Source organism: Schistocerca piceifrons, chromosome 9, assembly GCF_021461385.2.
Source record: "Schistocerca piceifrons isolate TAMUIC-IGC-003096 chromosome 9, iqSchPice1.1, whole genome shotgun sequence".
NCBI classification, from domain to species: Eukaryota; Metazoa; Arthropoda; class Insecta; order Orthoptera; family Acrididae; genus Schistocerca; species Schistocerca piceifrons.
The window spans coordinates 174554288-174571630 of record NC_060146.1 but is presented as its reverse complement, the minus strand read 5'-3'; the positions used below and the strand labels follow the sequence as shown (position 1 = coordinate 174571630).

General features: G+C 44.3%; 1 protein-coding gene across 1 annotated transcript in view; it reads left to right on the top strand.

Annotated features, from left to right (window-relative positions):
• Positions 1 to 268: 268 nt before the first annotated feature.
• Positions 269 to 17343, top strand: part of LOC124716824 (collagenase-like) — a 57455-nt gene continuing 40380 nt past the window's right edge. Inside the window, exon 1 of the mRNA XM_047243377.1 lies at positions 269 to 605. Within this exon, the coding sequence (XP_047099333.1) occupies positions 269 to 605 (337 nt within the window). The remainder of the gene's footprint in view (positions 606 to 17343) is intronic.

Below are 17343 nucleotides of genomic sequence, written 5' to 3'. Positions count from 1 at the left end.
ATCAGTGAAGCATCTGACGTTCGATTAACAAATGACGGTATATGATGACAGTCTTGTCTTCCACGGTAAACAAAATCCCACGTCTCCTCAAAAGATTAACCGATGCATGAAACACTCTGACATGCTTTTAGGTTTCGATTCTAACTTCATCTCCGCTTCTACAAGGAGCTCGAGTTAAAATGCTGCTCTAGAGTATTGTGTGACGACCTTGTATTAGCACAATATTTGATGGTACCTCCACGCAAGAGGAATCAGCGCAAAATTCCCAATGAAGCATCGAGCGGCACATCGCTGGAACACGGTGCAAGCTTGCTGGTTGGCCGCGTGGGGCGCTGCCATCGCTTTGGTTCACTGCGGTCTCAACACGCCGGAGGAAATACGGAAGGGCAAGGAAGCATGGGAGCGGTGGCGTCGCACGGCGAACAGCGAAGGACATCCGGAGGGCAGAGTATTTGGAGGCTTCGAGACTCACGTCGGCGTTTATCCCTTCGCCATTTACATGCAGATCAGGGAACTTGACAAGTTTTGGCATTGTTCGGGCAGCATCGTCGCTACGGAATGGGTTCTATCGGCGCGGCACTGTGCAGGACATGCGGTGTGGGAAGGTGAGCATCCATGACATCTTTATTGCTTTGTGGTGATAATACACTCACGCTGGCCGCAGCTCTTCCGTCGGTAATGGTTCGCGTGACGCGCTCTGAATTAAGGGAAGTGAATACGACAAATTGTGACTCGTGTGTTGATAATCAATCAAATTCTCGTTCGTTATTTCCTACGCTTCGTAAATAAAGTTAGCTGATATCTAGTGCTATTAGGTCCCGAGTTAACCACTTACTCGAAAATTGTGGCAAGGTCGGAAGTAAGATACATGAGCAGACGATTGCAGTGGTGAATGCAGATCTCAGGCTAAACTACAGATCGCTACGGTCGCAGGTTCGAATCCTGCCTCGGGCATGGATGTGTGTGATGTCCTTAGGTTAGTTAGTTTTAAGCAGTTCTAAGTCTAGTGGACTGATGACCTCAGATGTTAAGTTCCACAGTGCTTAGAGCCATTTGAACTAAACTACAATTATTCTCTAGTGTTCACATTCGTTGGATTCTCCAAATCGCAACGAATTTAGCATATTCTAATCTAATCTAGACATTAGCATACGCTTCAGATAATCGAGACGTTAAATGTGATTGCTGGCAGTTTCACCCACAACGATTTACGCTGTGGTGTTGGTTTTATTTATTTATTTATTCAACCAGCCCAGAACAGTGTGTTTAGGCCCTCTCTTTTGTACAGTGTTTTTTACGTCATAGCTCCTTTAGAAAGAACAACAGTTTTAATGCTGCAAATAGTAATAAAACGACTTGAATTTATGTAGAGACAGTGAAAATTATTAAAAGCATCTCGCATTGAAGTATGCCCCATATTTCGCACTTCTATAAAACTTTGCCAATCTTGGGGATTTTGCGTTCTTTGAAATTTGGCATAATCAACATTAAAATTAATAATAATCAAATCAATATTAGTTAATTTCGCGCTCTCCATCTCGGAAACAAAAATAATTAATATGCATCTTCCGCCGCAAGAATCGTTAGATTCAGGTATTCTCACTGGCTACCCTCTACTAAAACCTAACTGGTTACGACCAACGGTAACGAATTGCCAACAGCGGCACTCAGTAGAAGAACCGCTGACATTGTAAGTGCACCGTAATTAGCGCTAGGCTGATATGTATATTCACGACAGCCACTGCTCTGAAAGTTGTTTTTCAATCTGACCGTTGAACAGACCAAATTAGATGGCAAAATCGCAAAACGTGAAGTAGTTATGATTTTCTGATGCGCTGTTAGGACCAGTTACGGTAGTGCGAACCCAGCTTTGCAGCTTCGAAAAGCCTATGCTTCCTGAGTAATATGTAAAAAGCTGCGAATTTTTTGGACTTGTTTTAGCTAGTTTCTCATAACTCGTAAACTATGCGCTTTCCGATGGTAATTGTGGGGTCTTGCCCACTCGTCGCTAATAGGGTGCCTACGGAGTGCAGCATTCTCGGAATGCTATACAGCAATTCAAACAAATAGCATTAGTAGTTTTATTTCTAGAAAGCAGATTGACAATACTCAACTTTGGAGATTTACAAGTAGTAGTCGAAAAATTGGAATTTTGTGGTAAGTTCCTATGGGACCAAACTGCTGAGGTCATCGGTCCCTAGACTTACACACTAATTAATCTAGTTTAAACTAACTTAGGACTAACAAGGGGAATGCCTCAGACACGGCCAACCGATTCAGCTCAAATTTGGCAGGTCGCTTGAGTACCACCTAAAACGGTAATCTAAGATATTTTGGGTCAACACTCCCGCAATTTTGAAAAAAACTGCTCTTAAAGTTTATGACGAGCAATCGACTCAAAATTGGCGGGATCGATAGATAATTGCAAATAGAGCATATTTCATCATCAGGTATAGGGTCCGAAAATGCATACTTTTCCAGGAAACGAGGTAAGAAACTTTTACAACTGCCGCTTCTGTACCCGCATGGTAAACGCTTTTCGCCGACAGCACCGATAGCGCAACGGCCAAGGTAATTGGCTGGGACTTGGAGAACCCGGGTTCAAATTTCGAAGAAACCTAGAGGATGTTGTTCTTTTCGTTTGTACGTTTCCATATCTCAGTTAATAGGGATAGGAGGGCTAATAAGGTATTATTATCATTCCTTATTGATTTACTTACCTTATCAACCCGCCTATCCCTATCAATTGAGATAGGGAAAAATACAAACGAAAAGAATAACATCCGCCACTTTTCTTCGAGATTCGAACCCGGGTTTTCCGATTCCCAGCCAATTACCTTGACCATTGCGCCATCGGCGCTGTCGGCGAAAGGTGTTTACCGTGTGGGTACAGAAGCGGCAGTTGTAAAAGTTTCTTTCCTCGATATCTGCAAAAATTTTGCGTTTGCGGACCCCATACCTGATGATGAAAAATGCTCTGTTTACAATTATCTATCGATCCCTCCAATTTTGAGTCGATTGCTCGTCATAGCTTTTAGAGGTGATTTTCTCAAAATTGCGGGGGTGTTGACCCAAAATATCTTACAGTCCTTCGTTTCAGATTGTACACAAGCGAACTGCCAAATTTGAGCTGAATCGGTTGGCCGTGTCTGAGGCCTTCCCCTTGTAAGCACAACATACATGCATACCCGAGGGAGGACTCGAACCTACGTCGGGGAGAGCCGCGCGAACCGTGACAAGGCGCCTTAGATCGCGCGGCTACCCTGCACGGAATAGTAGTCGTAAACGAGGGGTGACAAGCGATACAATGTAGAGTGCTTGATATGTGAACCGTTCAGGCAAGATGACACACGTCACTGATAAATAACGTCCGCGATCCGGTGTCGATCCGACCGGCCAAGGCTAGCAGGAGCGCCATTTGTATTTACTTCTTCCAGATGTCGCTCCTGGCGAGGCGTGGTCCGATTCCGTGAACCACTGGCCAGCGCTTCCTTACCGCCTTCTCTGCTGTTGCGTTCCGCATACTCGTTCCGGCGTTAGTGGTTACGCCAGAACAGTAATACACTCCTGGAAATGGAAAAAAGAACACATTGACACCGGTGTGTCAGACCCACCATACTTGCTCCGGACACTGCGAGAGGACTGTACAAGCAATGATCACACGCACGGCACAGCGGACACACCAGGAACCGCGGTGTTGGCCGTCGAATGGCGCTAGCTGCGCAGCGTTTGTGCACCGGCGCCGTCAGTGTCAGCCAGTTTGCCGTGGCATACGGAGCTCCTTCGCAGTCTTTAACACTGGTAGCATGCCGCGACAGCGTGGACGTGAACCGTATGTGCAGTTGACGGACTTTGAGCGAGGGCGTATAGTGGGCATGCGGGATGCCGGGTGGACGTACCGCCGAATTGCTCAACACGTGGGGCGTGAGGTCTCCACAGCACATCGATGTTGTCGCCAGTGGTCGGCGGAAGGTGCACGTGCCCGTCGACCTGGGACCGGACCGCAGCGACGCACGGATGCACGCCAAGACCGTAGGATCCTACGCAGTGCCGTAGGGGACCGCACCGCCACTTCCCAGCAAATTGGAGACACTGTTGCTCCTGGGGTATCGGCGAGGACCATTCGCAACCGTCTCCATGAAGCTGGGCTACGGTCCCGCACACCGTTAGACCGTCTTCCGCTCACGCCCCAACATCGTGCAGCCCGCCTCCAGTGGTGTCGCGACAGGCGTGAATGGAGGGACGAATGAAGACGTGTCGTCTTCAGCGATGAGAGTCGCTTCTGCCTTGGTGCCAATGATGGTCGTATGCGTGTTTGGCGCCGTGCAGGTGAGCGCCACAATCAGGACTGCATACGACCGAGGCACACAGGGCCAACACCCAGCATTATGGGGTGGGGAGCGATCTCCTACACTGGCCGTACACCACTGGTGATCGTCGAGGGGACACTGAATAGTGCACGGTACATCCAAACCGTCATCGAACCCATCGTTCTACCATTCCTAGACCGGCAAGGGAACTTGCTGTTCCAACAGGACAATGCACGTCCGCATGTATCCCGTGCCACCCAACGTGCTCTAGAAGGTGTAAGTCAACTACCCTGGCCAGCAATATCTCCGGATCTGTCCCCCATTGAGCATGTTTGGGACTGGATGAAGCGTCGTCTCACGCGGTCTGCACGTCCTGCACGAACGCTGGTCCAACTGAGGCGCCAGGTGGAAATGGCATGGCAAGCCGTTCCACAGGACTACATCCAGCATCTCTACGATCGTCTCCATGAGAGAATAGCAGCCTGCATTGCTGCGAAAGGTGGATATACACTGTACTAGTGCCGACATTGTGCATGCTCTGTTGCCTGTGTCTATGTGCCTGTGGTTCTGTCAGTGTGATCATGTGATGTATCTGACCCCAGGAATGTGTCAATAAAGTTTCCCCTTCTTGGGACAATGAATTCACGGTGTTCTTATTTCAATTTCCAGGAGTGTAGTTCTTTCCATTTATAAATTGCACAAAATATGAAACAATTTAAATGCAACTGACGCTCTAAACGTGAGACGGTTTCCGGGATCTACATCTACATGGATACTCTGCAAATTACATTTAAGTGCCTGGCAGAGGGTTCATCGTACAACCTTCACAATTCTCTATTATTCCAATCTCGTATAGCGCGCGGAAAGAATGAACACCTATATCTTTCGGTACGAGCTCTGATTTCCCTTCTTTAATCGTGGTGATCGTTCCGCCCTATGTAGGTCGGTGTCAACAAAATATTTTCGCATTCAGGGGAGAAAGTTGGTGATTGGAATTTCGTGAGAAGATTTCGTCGCAACGAAAAACGACTTTCTTTTAATGATGTCCAGCCCAAATCCTGTATCATGTATCATTTCTGTGACACCCTCTCCCATATTTCGCGGTAATACAAAACGTGCTGCCTTTCTTCGAATTTTTTCGATGTACTCCGTTAGTCCTATCTGGTAAGGATCCCACACCGCGCAGCAGTATTCTAAAAGAGGACGGACAAGTGTAGTCTAGGCTGTCTCCTTAGTAAGTCTGTTACATTTTCTAAGCGTCCTGCCAATAAAACGCATTCTTTGGTTACCCTTCACCACAAAATTTTCTATGTGTTGCTTCTAAGTTAAGTTGTTCGTAATTGTAATACCTAGGTATTTACTTGAATTTACGGCTTTTAGATTAGACTTATCGTGTAAACGAAGTTTAAGCAGTTCCTTTTAGCACACATGTGGATGACCTCACACTTTTCGTTATTTAAGGTCAACTGCCACTTTTCGCACCATTCAGATATTTCTTCTAAATCGTTTTGCAGTTTGTTTTGATCTTCTGATGACTTTATTACTCGATAAACGACAGTGTCATCTGCAAACAACCGAAGACAGCTACTCAGATTGTCTCCGAAATCGTTTATATATATAAAGAACAGCAAAGGGCATATAACACTACCTTGGCTTGGAGAACGCCACAAATCACTTCTTTTTTATTCCATGACTTTCCGTCAGTTACGACGAACTGTGACCTCTCAGACACGAAATCACAGATCCAGTCACATAACTGAGACGATATTCCATAAGCACACAATTTCGTTAGGGGCCGCTTGTGTGGTACAGTGTCAAAAGCCTTCCGGAAATACGGAATCGATCTGAAATCCCTTGTCAATAGCACTCAGCACTTCATATGAATAAACAACTATTGTGTTTCACAAGAACGATGTTTTCTAAACCCACGTTGACTGTGTGTCAATAGACCGTTTTCTTCGGGGTAATTCACTATGTTCGAACACAATATATGTTCTAGAATCCTGTTGCATATCGACGTTAATGATATGGGCCTGTACTTAAGCGGATTAATCCTACTACCCTTCTTGAATATTGGTGTGACCTGTTCAACTTTCCAGTCTTTGAGTACGGATCTTTCGTCGAGCGAACGGTTGTATATGATTGTTAAGTATGGAGCTAATGCATCAGCATACTCCGAAAGGAACCTATCTGGTATATAGTCTGGACCAGAAGACTTACTTTTATTAAGTGATTTGAGTTGCTTCATTACTCCGAGGATATTTACTCCTACGTTACTCATGTTGGCAGCTGTTCTCGATTCGAATTCTGGAATATTTACTTCGTCTTCTTTTGTGAAGGCATTTCGGAAGGCTGTGTCTAGTAACTCTGCTGTGGCTGCACTGTCTTCGATAGTATCTCCATTGTTATCGCGTAGAGAAGGCATTTATTGTTTCTTGCCGCTAACATGCTTCACATACAACCAAACTCTCTGTGGATTTTCTGCCGGGTTTCGAGACAAAGTTTCGTTGTGGGAACTCTTATAGGCATCTCGCATTCAAGTCCGCGCTAAATTTCGAGCTTCTGTAAAGGATCGCCAATCTTGGGCATTTTGTGTCGGTTTAAATTTGGCGTATTTGTTTCTTTCTTTCTGCAACAGTGTTCTAACCCGTTTTGTGTACCAAGGAGGATCAGCTCCATCGTTTGTTAATTTATTTGTTATAAGTCTCTCAGTTGCTGCCGATACTATTTCTTTGAATTTAAGCAATATGGAACATCATATATTAGGAATATCAAAAATCAACATTTTAAGTTTTGCTCTTGTATTTGGCTGTATATCGACATAACTGCTCAACCTGCGAGAAAAGTTATAAGAATAGAAGTTTCAGTAAATTTTATTTGATTTCATTTAAGAAAAAGATTAAGTTTCTGTGCCTAGTGCCGGCCGGTGTGGCCGAGCGATTCTAGGCGCTACAGCCTGGAACCGCGAGACCGCTACGGTCGCAGGTTCGAATCCTGCCTCGGGCATGGATATGTGTGATGTCCTTAGGTTAGTTAGGTTTAAGTAGTTCAAAGTCCTAGGGAACTGATGACTACAGATGTTAAGTCCCATAGTGCTCAGAGCCATTTGAATTTGTGTCTAGTAATTCTCTTGAAATTGTACAAAAAGAAAAAGTCAGAAAACAGAATTTTTGAAGAAATGAGCCTAAGCACTAATTAACAAAACTGTGGGCATTTAACAGAGAAAAATGCATAGCATCGTGTTTAGAGTAAACAGTAAGTAAAGGAAAATAAAATCATATTTAAATGGGCTTCCGTTTGTGTAGACCGGTGTGTTTATCCCTTTCAGATGCTCATTCATAGTTTCACCACCATGCAACCGTCACTTGATTTTTGGGAACGCCATCAGTTAAGTTGTGTTTTTGCTGCGTTTTACGAAAATGGAATACCGTGATTTAGAGCAACATTATGTAACCAAGTTTTGTGTTAACCTTAGGGAATCGGTAATGTGACCTATAAAAAGTTGAAACAGGCCTGTAGGGAACATTCGTTATGAAGAGCACAAGTTTTTCGCTGGCACAAATCATTTTTGCAAGGGTGAGGACACTTTGAGGGTGGACCTGACTCAGAGAGTCACTCAACTTCAGAAACCGACAAGAACGTCAAATGAGTGCGTGCTCCTGTAAAGATTACACCGACTTTTAACAATAAGGATATTGGATGACTTGTTCAACTTCACAAAGGTGTCCTTGAGAGGACCAGGAGAAGGGTAAATCGAGTGAGACCGAACATTGCAGATACGTGGATGCTTCATCATGACAACGCCCCATGCCACATCACCATTTCTTTCACGGAATTTTTGACTTCGAAAGGCATTCCTGTTGTTCTACAGCCCTCCTGCTCAATTGATCAGAGTCCTTGTGACTTTTTTCAATTCCAGAAATTGGGGAGGTCATTTTGGGACTCTAGAGAACATTCAAAAGAATGTGACCGACATGTTGAAAGCCCTACCATATATATTAGCCGTGTGGCTAGGACATCCTGTCGGGTAGACCGTTCGCCTGGTGCAAGTCTTTCGAGTTGACGCCACTTCAGCGACTTGCGTGTCGATGGGGACGAAATGACGATGATAAGGACAACACAACACCCAGTCCCTGAGCGGAGAAAATCTGCGACCCAGCCAGGAATCGAACCCGGGCCGTTAGCTATGACATTCCGTCGCGCTGACCACTTTTTTTTGTTTTATTTCCTCTACCAACTTTTTTTTAATAAGGAAAAAGGCGTCTTTCATTTATGACAAACAAAATTAGAATGTACGTCCGCAGCAACAACAGAACAAGACTACCTTCGAAACCATGAAACAGAATTTCAAACTGATAGTACGATGTACTTTACAGACGAATGGAAAAACTGGTTGAAGCCAACCTCGGGGAAGATCAGTTTGGACTCCGTAGAAATATGGGCACGTGAGGCAATATTGACCACACGACTTATTTTAGAAGGTAGATTAAGAAAAGACAAACCTACGTTTCTAGCATTTGTAGACTTAGAGAAAGCTTTTGACAATGTTGACTGGAATACTCTCTTTCAAATTCTGAAGGTGGCAGGAGTAAAATACAGGGAGCGAAAGGCTATTTACAATTTGTACAGAAACCAGATGGCAGTTATAAGAGTCGAGGGACATGAAAGGGAAGCAGTGGTTGGGAAGCGAGTGAGACAGGGTTGTAGCCTCTCCCCGATGTTGTTCAATCTGTATATTGAGCAAGCAGTAAAGGAAACAAGAGGAAAGTTCGGAGTAGGAATTAAAATCCATGGAGAAGAAATAAAAACTTTGAGGTTCGCCGATGACATTGTAATTCTGTCAGAGACAGCAAAGGACTTGGAAGAGCAGTTGAACGGAATGGGCAGTGTCGTGAAATTAGGATATAAGATGAACATCAACAAAGGCAAAACGAGGATAATGGAATGTAGTCGAATTAAGTCGGGTGATGCTGAGGGAATTAGATTAGGAAATGAGTCACTTAAAGTAGTAAAGGAGTTTTGCTATTTGGGGAGTAAAATACCTGATGATGGTCGAAGTAGAGAGGATATAAAATGTAGACTGGCAATGGCAAGGAAAGCATTTCTGAAGAAGAGAAATTTGTTAACATCGAGTATAGATTTAAGTGTCAGGAAGTCGTTTCTGAAAGTATTTGTATGGAGTGTAGCCATGTATGGAAGTGAAACATGGACGATAAATAGTTTGGACAAGAAAAGAATAGAAGCTTTCGGGATGTGGTGCTACGGAAGAATGCTGAAGATTAGATGGGTAGATCACATAACTAATGAGGAGGTATTGAATAGGATTGGGGAGAAGAGGAGTTTGTGGCACAACTTGACAAGAAGAAGGGATCGCTTGGTAGTACATGTTCTGAGGCATCAAGGGATGACCAATTTAGCATTGGAGGGCAGCGTGGAGGGCAAAAATCGTAGAGGGAGACCAAGAGTTGAATACACTAAGCAGATTCAGAAGGATGTAGGCTGCAGTACGTACTGCGAGATGAAGAATCTTGCACAGGATAGAGTAGCATGGAGAGCTGCATCAAACCAGTCTCAGGACTGAAGACCACAACGACAACAGTACGATGATAGATAATAAAGAAAAAAATGTAAGCAAATCCTGCAGGCCATTCCACGTGCGTGGCCGGCCGCAGTGGTCAAGCGGTTCTAGGCGCTTCAGTCTGGAACCGCGCGACCGCTACGGTCGCAGGTTCGAATCCTGCCTCGGGAATGGATGTGTGTGATGTCCTTAGGTTAGTTAGGTTTAAGTAGTTCTTAGTTCTAGGGAACTGATGACCTCTGTTGTTAAGTCTCATAGTGCTCAGAGCCATTTGAACCTTGTGCATGGCCCATCTGCGTACGGATTCCATGTTTCAAGTTGATAAAACATTTCGCAACGTGTGGAGCCCCGTGAAGGCTGTCATCCTCTGCCCGGTACTCTCCAACTGTGAGGGGGTTTATCGAAGACACTGCACAAATAGTTCGCAAATAGATGTCGGTATCGGGGTGTACCCTCGAGTGGGCTATGACTGTCCTGGGAAAATTGCCAGTAATCAAGTACCATCTTCTCATCATCTCGAAAGAGGTTGTATATGGACATGCCTTTAAACCATGTGAGAGCGTGAGTCTTCGCAGGTGGGAAATAAGTATCCTCTGGACATAGAAGGAGCCGCGGCTCAATTGTGCGAGGCGCGATACGTAGGTAGCAGGCGAGGATCTTCTGCACTAGCAGCCATACCTCTAACGGCGATCCACATGTTAAACGCTGTTCGTCAGTATCCACGAGGTGACAACATGGGCAAAGTAGGGAATCCGTCATCCCATTAGCATGCAGACTTTGTCGTGTTACAACCTTCCCATTCACTACCTGGTACTATGCGACTCGAACCCGTGTGGGAAACCACTCAGCTACCAGGGGCGGACAGGGCTACCGTGCTGAAGCTTCAGCGCTGCTACCAAGACTGGGAACACTCCGCGGTGTGTAGCTGAATTATGGTACATAAAAGATCAGTCTCATTACATTCCTCCCACACCTCGTGTGTTATTAAAAACTCATACATTTCAATAATTGAAAACTCTCGATGTTTTGGTTTCTTCGCGGTTACTGGTGGTCTGAGACGTGTTCCAGGACAGAAGTAGGTTGCTAGGACTGCTCGTCCATAGACGGAAAGATCGTCGGGTCGTCTTCATCCTAGTAAATGAGACTCCTAGCGACGTTGTGGCAAGTCTTCGCAGAGCAGGGAGTGCAGAAAGCTGAGAGCTTAAACCCTACTCTCTGGCAGCTGCAAGCTTCCGTGCATCCCTTCTCGTACTGTGAGCGTGTGGGTGCTATTCTGTCATTCTGCACAATGGATTCATCTGATGTACCATTTACCCTGTGGCTACTGCAAGATGAAATTTCCACCCACACACTACTACAGAAGTCAGACAGACGCTCCTAATGTTCTAAAGAGTAATGCCTGAAAAACTTTCAGCAATAAATATCTTCTGGAGTCGTCCGCTGTATGGAAATGACACAAAAATTCACAAAATTTCTTGCGTAACTAGTGGGCTTCTTGGGTACTGGAGTAGTGCTAGTTAGTGTAAGAAAAATATGAAACTAACGAAAATTATTATTTATTTTACAAAATTTCTGAGAAATTACAATGGCACTTTTAGTTATGAACTGAACAAGTTATTTCTGGGTTCTTTTCGGAATGTGAAGTTGCCTCTTAAGGATAGGATTTGCTAATGAAATTTCTATACAAAGTTTAAGATTGTTATTGACTTGGCAGAATGGCTGAGAGCCATGCCTACTCAACTTGACTAATTATCTGTTACAATGTTGCTATGTATGGTTGAGGCTGTCACGTGTGAAATGCTCTGAAGTGTACTGTTGTGGAGGAAATATGGGGCTCGCAAGAGCTGTAGCGCCCAATACTGTAAGCTGCGATGACTGCTGTCTGCACCGCTTGCTGCTGACAAATAAGATAACGCTCGTTCTAACTGGATTGACCTTCGCCAATCAAACTCTCCCTACACCTTGATGAAGTTAAGGACTCCTATTCGCCCCTAGTCTAACTATTGGCGTGGTACACCGCTTATATAAGCAGTCCACCGCTATGCCACTCAAAAATTCGTTCACAGGCGTTTAATTATAACTCTGTCTGTTCACACTGCACAATAAGTGTGGTGGCCAACACAGTGAACAATGCTTAATCGCAAGGACTGAATACAGAGTCGCACTCCGATTCACTCTCGACAGAGGTGCTCTCCCAGTGAAGTACTGAGGAGAGACTTGTTCCTCGCTCCAAGAGCGACAACGGAATGGCCCCTCCCCACGCCAGACATGAAGGGGTATATCTTTTGGTCTCTTCCATTACTCCCTCACTCAAGGCGTCAGGAATATCGTCTGACAATCAGCATTGCTCTTTTAAAACAGGAGAATGACGTTTCGTTTAAGGTGACCAATCCGGAAATCTGTAGCATCGGCGTTTGGCGTTTGCTTTCTCCCTGTGAAAACCTCTGAAACTGCATGCTATGTTTGTAAAGAATGCGTAGGCTGGGCGCTCCTACACAATGTAGCGGAATTTGCTTTTCAGCCGAACATGGGGTCGTTCTCCCTTTCACTCGGGCAAACGCTGTGTGCTCTATGGGCGGTCACTGGCCGACGTAGATAGGTTGTCTCGTCCTCTGAAGGGACTGGCCACCTGGCATGCAGTTGCCTCTCCTGAACTAAAAGCCCCTGTGACCGTCGAGTCTTGAATGTGTGTGTACGCCAGCCTGGAGTAATTCAATCTCGGTGCACACTTGCGATTTATTAGTTATTTGCATGTTGTTTACCTGAATTCATACAACATTGACTTTATCTTATCGAGTTTGGGTTCGAATGAAGCATATTGATGAGCGGAATAGAATTGTGAGGGCGTAATATGTAAGCAATGAAGGTCATGAGACCACGACGTCTTACAGTACTTACACGAGAGCGATTTGAGAAGTTTTGTTGGGGCTGTTTTATATAATGTTGCTATTGGCAATAGGCCAAGGAAGCTCGATGACCAACCCTCACTCTGTGGCATCCTTCGCCACTCCCAAACATTTTTTCGCCTGACGGAATGTGCGATACGAATGAAACGAAACAGCTTCTTTGGTTGGAGCAAAAGCGCCAGGTCCAACTTCGCATTGGCTACTGATTTGACATACAGGCGAACCGAAGGCCGTTTAGCGAGTCGATGGAGGTTTACCCTCCACACAGGACCATCTGGCACTTCTTTCCAATCTGGACTGCAGTTTCGTGACTCACATCTGGGAAGAGGAACAGGGTGGCTCAGTCAGATAGCTAGTCTTCTGAAAAACACTCCACAGTTTTGTTTTTCCATGTCAAGAAAGAGGAGAGGTGGTGTCACATCGGATGGATTGGTGTAGCAAGAGTTCAAATCTGGGCGGCAACGATTCTGTTTCTCCTCGACGGAAAGAAGTGGTGGAATACTCTGCAGTTTTCCTGGCAGTAAACATTTCGGACAGTCGAGCCCAAGAAGCAGAGGAGAACGAGTAAGTCTGCATCCTCCTTAACCGCAATACGTTTTCGTAGGATGCGCTTTTATTGACGGCGTTACTGATAATGTCGCGGTCTGCATCTGCTGTTGCCGTTTTAGTTTCAATGCCCTCGAGACCAAATGCAGAGCCCAACTGATCGTTGAGGCGTCTTTTATTGGAGTCCGCTACTAACCATCTTAAGATGCTTTTCTATTCCACATTATTTCAATATCTGCCATGTCAGCTTTCGTACGATGATTGAAAGGAGCGAGCGCACTACATCTTCCGCGGTGAAACAATTTCGAAAGACCGTATTCAGTATTTCGGCGTACTCTCTGTTTCGGCACCATTATGAACGCTAAGTGACTGAATAGATCGTTTAGAACTACTTACCGATTTTACGTAAGACCGAAACCTCTTAGGGTTTTTAGTCAGATCGTTTGGCAAGACTGTACTTGCAAAGTCATCGAACTCCAATCTCCTTAAGCTTTTTCCGCTTCGTTCACCTAGGTTTTGGCTTTTATTGAATCTGTGCTGAAGCTCTCTTTGTTTACTTAGCAGTTTTATAACACGGCTATTAAACCACGGTGGGTCTTTTCCATGCCTTAAGACTCTGCTCGGAAAATACACTCCTGGCGATTAAAATTGCTACACCACGAAGATGACGTGCTTCAGACGCGAAATTTAACCGACAGGTAGAAGATGCTGTGATATGCAAATGATTAGCTTTTCAGAGCATTCATACGAGGTTGGCGCCGGTGGCGACACCTACAACGTGCTGACATAAGGAAAGTTCCCAACCGATTTCTCATACACAAATACCAGTTGACCGACGTTGCCTGGAGAAACGTTGTTGTGATGCCTCGTGTAAGGAGGAGGAATGCGTACCATCACGTTTCCGACTTTGATAAAGGTCGGATTGTAGCCTATCGCGATTGCGATTTATCGTATCGCGACATTGCTGCTCGCGTTGTTCCTTGCTAATTAACAACGAAAGTGATGACCAGATGTGGCTTGAATTTAAAGAAATAGTATCGACTGCAGTTGATTTATATCAAATAAAGTAACTAACGACGGAACTGATCCTCCTTGGTACACAAAACGGGTCAGAGCACTGTTGCAGAAACAACAAAAAACAACATGCCAAAATTAAACGAACGCAAAATCTCTGAGATTGGCGATCTTTTACAGAAGCTCGAAATTTAGCGTAGATTTCAATGCGAGATGCTTACAATAGTTTCCACTACGAAACTGTCTCGAAACCTGGCATAACATCCAAAGAGATTCTGGTCGTATGTAAAGTATGCTAGCGGCAAGAAACAATCAATGCCCTCTCTGCGCGATGGCAGTGGAGATACTATCGATGACAGTGAAGCCAAAGCAAACTTACTAAACAAAGCCTTCCGAAATTCCTTCACGAGAGAAGACGGAATTAATACTCCAAAATTGGAATCAAGAACAGCTGCCATCATGAGTAACTTAGAAGTAGATATCCTCGGAGTAGTGAAGCATCTTAAATCGCTTAATAAAAGCAAGTACTCCGGCACAAAGTGTATACCGATTAGGTTCCTTTCACAGTATACTGATGCCATAGCTCCATATTTAACAATCAAATGCAACAGCTCGTTCAACGAAATATCCGTACCCAAAGATTGGAAAGTTGCACAGATCACGCCAATATTCAAGAAAGGTAGAAGAAGTAATTCGCTAGAGTGCAGTCCCACATTATTAACATCGATATGCAGCATGATTTTGGAACATATATTGTGTTCGAACATTATGAATTACCTCAAAGGGAACGGCCTATTAAAATACAGTGAACACGGATTTAGAAACACAACTAGTCCTTTACTCACACGAAGTGCTGACTGTTATTCACATGCGATTTCAAATTGATTCTGTATTTCTAGATTTCCAGAACGCTTTTACACAGTGCCATACAAGCGACTTGTAGTGAAATTGCGTGATTATGGAATATCGTCACAGTTATGTTACTGGATTCATGATTTCTTGTCAGGGAGGTCACAGTTTGCTGTAACTGACGGAAAGTCATCGAGTAAAACAGAAGTGATATCTGGCGTTCCCCTAAGTAGTGTTATAGAACCTTTGCTGGCCCTTACCTATATAAACGATTTAGGAGACAATCTGAGAAGCCGTCTTAGGATGTTTGCAGGTTATGCTGTCGTTTATCGACTAGTAAAGTCATCAGAAGATCACAAAAAATTGCCAAACGATTTAGAAAAAAAATCTGTGCGGTGCGAAAACTGGCAATCGACCCTAAATAATGAAAATTGTGAGGTTATCCACGTGAATGCTAAAAGGAATCCTTAAACTTCGGTTACACGATAAATCAGTCAAATCTAAACGCCGTAAATTCAACTAAATACCGGTGAATTACAATTACGAATAACTTAAATTGGAAAAACCACATAGAAAATGTTATGGGAGAGGCAAATCAAAGATTGCGATTTATTGGCAGAACAGTTAGAAAATATAGCAGATCTACTTAAGAGAATGCCTACACTACGCTTGTCCGTCCTCTTTTAGAATACAGCTGCGCGGTGTGGGATCCTTACCAGATAGGATTAACGGAGTACATCGAGAAAGCTGAAGGGCGAGCAGCACGTTTTGTATTATCGCGAAATAGGGGAGACAGTATCACTGACATGACACGGGATTTGTGGTGTTCATCTTTAAAACAAGAGCGTTTTTCGTTGTGGCGGAATCTTCTCAGGAAATTTCAATCACTATCTTTCTGCTCCGAATGCGAAAATGTTTTGTTGACGCTGACCTACATAGGGAGAAACGATCATCATAATAAATTAAGGGAAATCGGAGCTCGCACGAAAAGATATAGGTGTTCGTTTTCTCCGCGCGCTGTTCGAGAGTGGGATAATAGAGAATTATTGTGAAGGTGGTTCCATGAAAACTGTGCCAGGCACTTAAGCGAGATTTGCAGAGTACCCATATCGACGTAGAACTTTACGAATCAGTTAAGGTCGAGAACGGTATCAGTGATTATAAGGCGGTCATAGCATCTACGACTACGGATACAACAAGGAATGTTAAGAAAGATGGTGCAATAGTTACGTTAAATGGGTTTCGTAAGATGGTGCATTATGACGCAAAACCTACACTCTTGGCAGAAGGACAACGTGGCGTGTTGATGACATGGAGGTGCCAGAGTGGCAATATGCTGACGTGCCACGCCGCCACTCTCTATGGAACAATGTCCTCGCTATCTACTTGCTGACCGCATCCGGACCGTATTTGAGCATAAGAAATGGTTCAAATGGCTCTGACCACTATGGGACTTAACTTCTGAGGTCATCAGTCCCCTAGAACTTAGAACTACTTAAACCTAACTAACCTAAGGACATCACACACATCCATGCCCGAGGCAGGATTCGAACCTGCGACCGTAGCGGCCGCGCGGTTCCAGACTGTAGCGCCTAGAACCGCACGGCACCCCGGCCGGCGTTATTAGCTCAGCATTATTTGTTGCTAAGAGGTCAAGTGTGTTTTCATAATCGTTTACTATTCGCGTTGGCTCGTGAACTAACTGCTCGAAATAATATTCGGAGAATGCGTTTAGTACAATTTCGGATGATGTTTTATGCGTATCACTAGATTTAAACATTTATCTTCGCCAACATATCGAGGCTAATTTAAAGTCACCACTAACTATAATTGTATGAGACGGGTGTATATTTGAAACTAAACTCAAATTTTCTTTTAACCTTTCAGCAGTTGTATCGTCTGAGTTGGGAGGTCGGTTAAAGGACCCAATTGTTATTCTATTTGATTGCCAAGAATGTTATCTGCCCTTACTCACAGGATTTGTGTACTTCGTTAAAATATAAACTACTTTTTACAGCAAAAACACGCTACCACCAACTGTGTTTAGTCTATCCTTTCTAAACACCGTTAGGTTCTTCGCTAAAAATTTTGGCTGAACTCATCTCCTGCTTTTGCCAGCTTTCAGTGGCTATAACGATTT